The 4,231-nt window shown below is 37.0% G+C and overlaps 1 protein-coding gene across 2 annotated transcripts in view; it reads left to right on the plus strand.

Moving 5' to 3' along the window:
• Positions 1-3,200, plus strand: part of tln1 (talin 1) — a 57,286-nt gene extending 54,086 nt beyond the window's left edge. For both annotated transcript variants that reach the window (XM_085464504.1, XM_085464505.1), the window contains exons 56-57: positions 1,091-1,216; positions 1,625-3,200. In XM_085464504.1, coding sequence (XP_085320630.1) covers positions 1,091-1,216; positions 1,625-1,759 — 261 coding nt within the window. In that variant the 3' untranslated portion in view covers positions 1,760-3,200. The remainder of the gene's footprint in view (positions 1-1,090; positions 1,217-1,624) is intronic.
• The last annotated feature ends 1,031 nt before the right edge of the window (positions 3,201-4,231 follow it).

Here is a 4,231-nt window from a genome sequence, read left to right on the forward strand (position 1 = left end):
TTCCATTGTCCATTTGCACTACATCACCTGCAGAGGAGGCATACAATAATTGCTCAATTGGTCATGATAATTTGCATATTAATGATCAAGGAACTGACCTCACAATCCATTGTTCATTAAGTGGGCTAGTTTCATTTATTGTGCAAAGGTACTGTTTATAAGGTTGGGGAAACCTGCAGTCAGCTGAGACTGAAGAAGTCACTTGGATGATTCCGAAACATTTCTCCCACTGAAAACGTTACGTCCAGATGAACAGAAACTTTTTTCTTTTTTTTTGGTTTTCTTACTATGCTTATGCTCCCCATTTGGGAGGATGTAATTTCAAAAGGTGGGCTCTGTGTGAAGGTACTGAAAGTGCATCAGTGCAGTGGAAATTGTAACTGCATGCCTCCAACCAAACTCATTAGCCAAGGCCACAGGCCACGTACCTTAAAGCTTTCGAGATTTATCTTCATGTCTTTAAGGCTAAGGTTTGGGAGTGACATGTGTTGCACCTCATTCTTCTCCTTAAGGTAACAGAATTCATAGACATAATATTTTGCTTCATGCATTGTGCCTACATGATGATATATGATATTTAGACAATCAGGGAGGGAAAAGGGCTCCAAGAGAAATTTTCTGTCTGTGTGGAAGTGGATGTTCCTGGATTCAAACAGATTTACTGTGTTGTTATTTAATTATTTTTTCTCGTCTCAGCCCACTGGCTGATTCAGCCCACTGAGCCTCAAAAGGAGAAACCTTGTCTTCATTGAGCCAAGTTGCCCAATAAGAATTGTTTGGCTTTGACTGATGTTTGGGACTGATCCTTGTTGCCTTTTATAGCTTTCCTCCTGTGTCAAGAACAAAACAACTGTTATGGTTTTCTGTCAGAGCCCAGTTGGACTCATTACTGCCTTTCCAGGAGTTGCTGTTTAGTAGAGAAAGGTTGATGACTGTGTTCTACATGCACCTCAAAGACTCAAATCATAGACCATTGGTTAGACATACTGAGTGTCTTTTATACATTCCTTTTGTAATGTTTTCCATCTTTACTCAAGTTTAAAGCCTTTAAGTTGTGATTTGACTTGAAATCTTGTGTGCGTTTCTGCAGGCTGCTGGAAATGCTGTGAAAAGAGCCTCTGATAATCTGGTGAAAGCAGCACAAAAAGCAGCATTTGAAGAACAAGACGACCAGGCTGTGGTGGTCAAGAGTAAGATGGTGGGAGGTATTGCTCAGGTAAGTTAGAGATCCGAAGCACATGTTCTACATGTAACTTCGCCTTCAGTCTCATTGTGTGTTGTAAACTCATTTGTGTTACATTTCTATAATCGTGATAAAGCACTGTCTCATGTGTATGTGTGACTGTGAAGTGTAACAGCTGGGTAGCTCAGCAGGATAGGACTGAATTAGAAAAAGGGAAACTGGAAGTACTGACCCAGGATGGGCATGTGGCTCAGCTGTACGCACCGCTGTTTTATAGGAAGAAAGGTCAAGTTCACATCTTTTGTATAGGTTAGGACTTAAGTGTGCGGAGGTCTGGATTGGGATCTGTTCATCTGACTTAAGTTCAGTTTCATGTGTGTGATTGTGAAACAAGTGTTTCTTAAGTGTGGTGACATGGTGACCAATTGTGTTGTGTTGTAGATCATTGCCGCTCAGGAGGAGATGCTACGGAAAGAAAGGGAATTGGAGGAAGCCAGGAAGAAGTTGGCCATGATCAGACAACAGCAGTACAAATTCCTCCCGTCAGAACTGCGGGAAGATGGCCAGGAACAGTGAGAGAATAAGTGTGCGTCTGTAGCAGCATGCAGTGTCGTCAGCAGAAGTCATCTTTGGAATGATAAGGACCTGTTCTCAGCTCATCTTTAAGTGGAGAAAACTATAACATATAACTATAACTGTAACATTAAACAATCTGACTTCAATTCCACAGCAAACTGTTTCACATTTAGTTTCAAAAGTTAACAATGACGTCCGTAACGCTGATTAAGGTATCTGTACTTTTGATTATATGGTTACACACCTATCAGTATATTTTTCTCTATTTTGAATTCTTTTTTTTTCATCTTTGTGTGTACATGCTGTGTAAAATGGCAGTCACGCCATTAAATTATACTTGCCTTAACTGTCCTAGATATAGATATCTTATATAGGCAAGCAGAATTAATGCTTCCATGACAATTATGCAGAATCTATGCAAATTTTATATGCCGTGTGTGCGTGCGTGTGTGTGCTGGTATGCGTGTGTGTGTGTTTACAGACACAAAGTGCCTTGATGTATAGGAGTTCATTGTGAAAAAGAGATCTGTGGTTGTATGACAGTAATGATATTCAATATGTTAATTGACGTACTGGTTAAACTTAATATATAAAATTACACATTTTAAATCTAAATTGGGATAAAATAATTATACAGTGGAAAAAATCATAGTGTTTTTTTACAACCTTCAGAATATGTTAAAAGGATATCCTCCAGTACATTGCTATGTTTTTCTGTGTGGGTTTTTGGATTTAACCATCTTCAGTATTTAGCCAGAAATCAGACTAGAGGACTCATTTGTGTTCAAATAATGAAGCCATATATTTAATTTTTAAATATTTGAGATTGTTGCAAAGAGTCCAGCACTGTCAGGATTTCTTTAAACAAATAAAGTGTTTTAAATTTATACCTTTATGTATTATGTACCAGGGACATGGGATCAGCTGTAAGTTTATACTTGTATCCTAAGTTTTTAGTACTTTCTATGTAACATGACTTGTGCTTGATGAGGGTCTAGTAGAGAAAAATTATGAATATATTTTTGCAATTACACAGTGAAAGTGTATTTGCAACAGGAATATTTGACATTAAATTGACTGTATTTGGATTCTTAGTGGTTATTGACTTGCTCCTATGATATGTTATTTGTGGGATTTTTCTAAAGAATTCCTACAACTGAAAAGGAAATGATCTGAGGTATATATTGGCATTTTATATGGATGAACACAAAAATAGATTATAAGATAATGATTAAAATCTGCCCTTACGTTGGCCTTTTTTTCTTTTGCATATTATTTGCATATTATTTTTAGGATAGCTAGAGCAGTATGCAGTATAACATACAAAGGCTTTTTAAAATTTTGTGCACATTTTGACTAATTATAATGCTCATTCACAATAGTACCGATGATGGACACTGTAACTGTGATTTATATTCAATAAAGACAGTGTTTAAAGAGATGTTGACATCTGTTGTTTAACAGTTTGTTTGTCCCAACATAGATATCATGTCCCTAAAAGGTGAAAACTCAGTGTTACACAGTGGAGAATCTATAACACAGCTTGCATTATTTTCAATAAATATATTTAAACAAAATGTGTTTGGAACTATATTCTCTATTTATTCTTTCCCCTCGCCCTCAACCAGTCAGAGACTGCTTATGCTACATCTGCTTTTCCTGTTAAAACTTCTTCCCTTCATCCTCCCTACCATTGCCCAGTGCTTGTTTAAAGGGCTTCTTTACATTACAATACAAAACACCTTTAGACAATTGTCGTGAACTGAAACTACAAAGTAAATAAAGCTGAACTAAATGGATATTAGCCACATGTCTCACTAGTTACCTTATTGCCTCTAAATAGCAGTAGTGATTGTATAGCTCGCAAACCTGTATCTTGTAGAGACTAACACATTGTTAAATCGTCTCACTTTAACTGAAATCATCACACCCCACTGCACTACAAAGCCCTTGTGGGGACTTTCTCAACTCTGATTTGAAAGTAGGACCTCCTCATTTATACAGATAAGTAGAAATGGAGACTCAATAAAAATAAATGCTTTGGTTTAGGTACCAGTTTTCCCAGATTATAGGTATGTTATGTCTTACACTATAACTGTGTCCTTCTGTTTACGCGGTATAGACTTTCTCTCTTTGTGTTTTAACTTTCAATTTTGGATTTTTATGTTTTCAGTATGTACATCTTCACATATGACCCAGTCAGTTGTGGGTTTTTTTTTTTTGTTTTGTTTTAATTCAACGCCTTTAATATTTTAATTGGTAATTTTCGGATTGGTACTACTTTTTTCATCTCTAAACGTTTTAGATCAGTGATTTGCTCTGTTACCTTTGCTGATGTCCCAGTGGTCGGGGATAGTCTTGATTTATTCTCACATACTGAACACACACGTCAGACAGCCTGCACAGCTTTCAGTGCCTAAACATGGTCAACGAATCGTACGGATCCAAAGTGGGAGAAAAAGAGGAGTGCGT

The sequence above is a fragment of the Copadichromis virginalis genome, linkage group LG7 (assembly GCF_057382275.1).
Source record: "Copadichromis virginalis isolate Kocher_CV1m ecotype Utaka linkage group LG7, C_Virginalis_male_GT1.1, whole genome shotgun sequence".
In the NCBI taxonomy this organism is placed as follows: Eukaryota; Metazoa; Chordata; class Actinopteri; order Cichliformes; family Cichlidae; genus Copadichromis; species Copadichromis virginalis.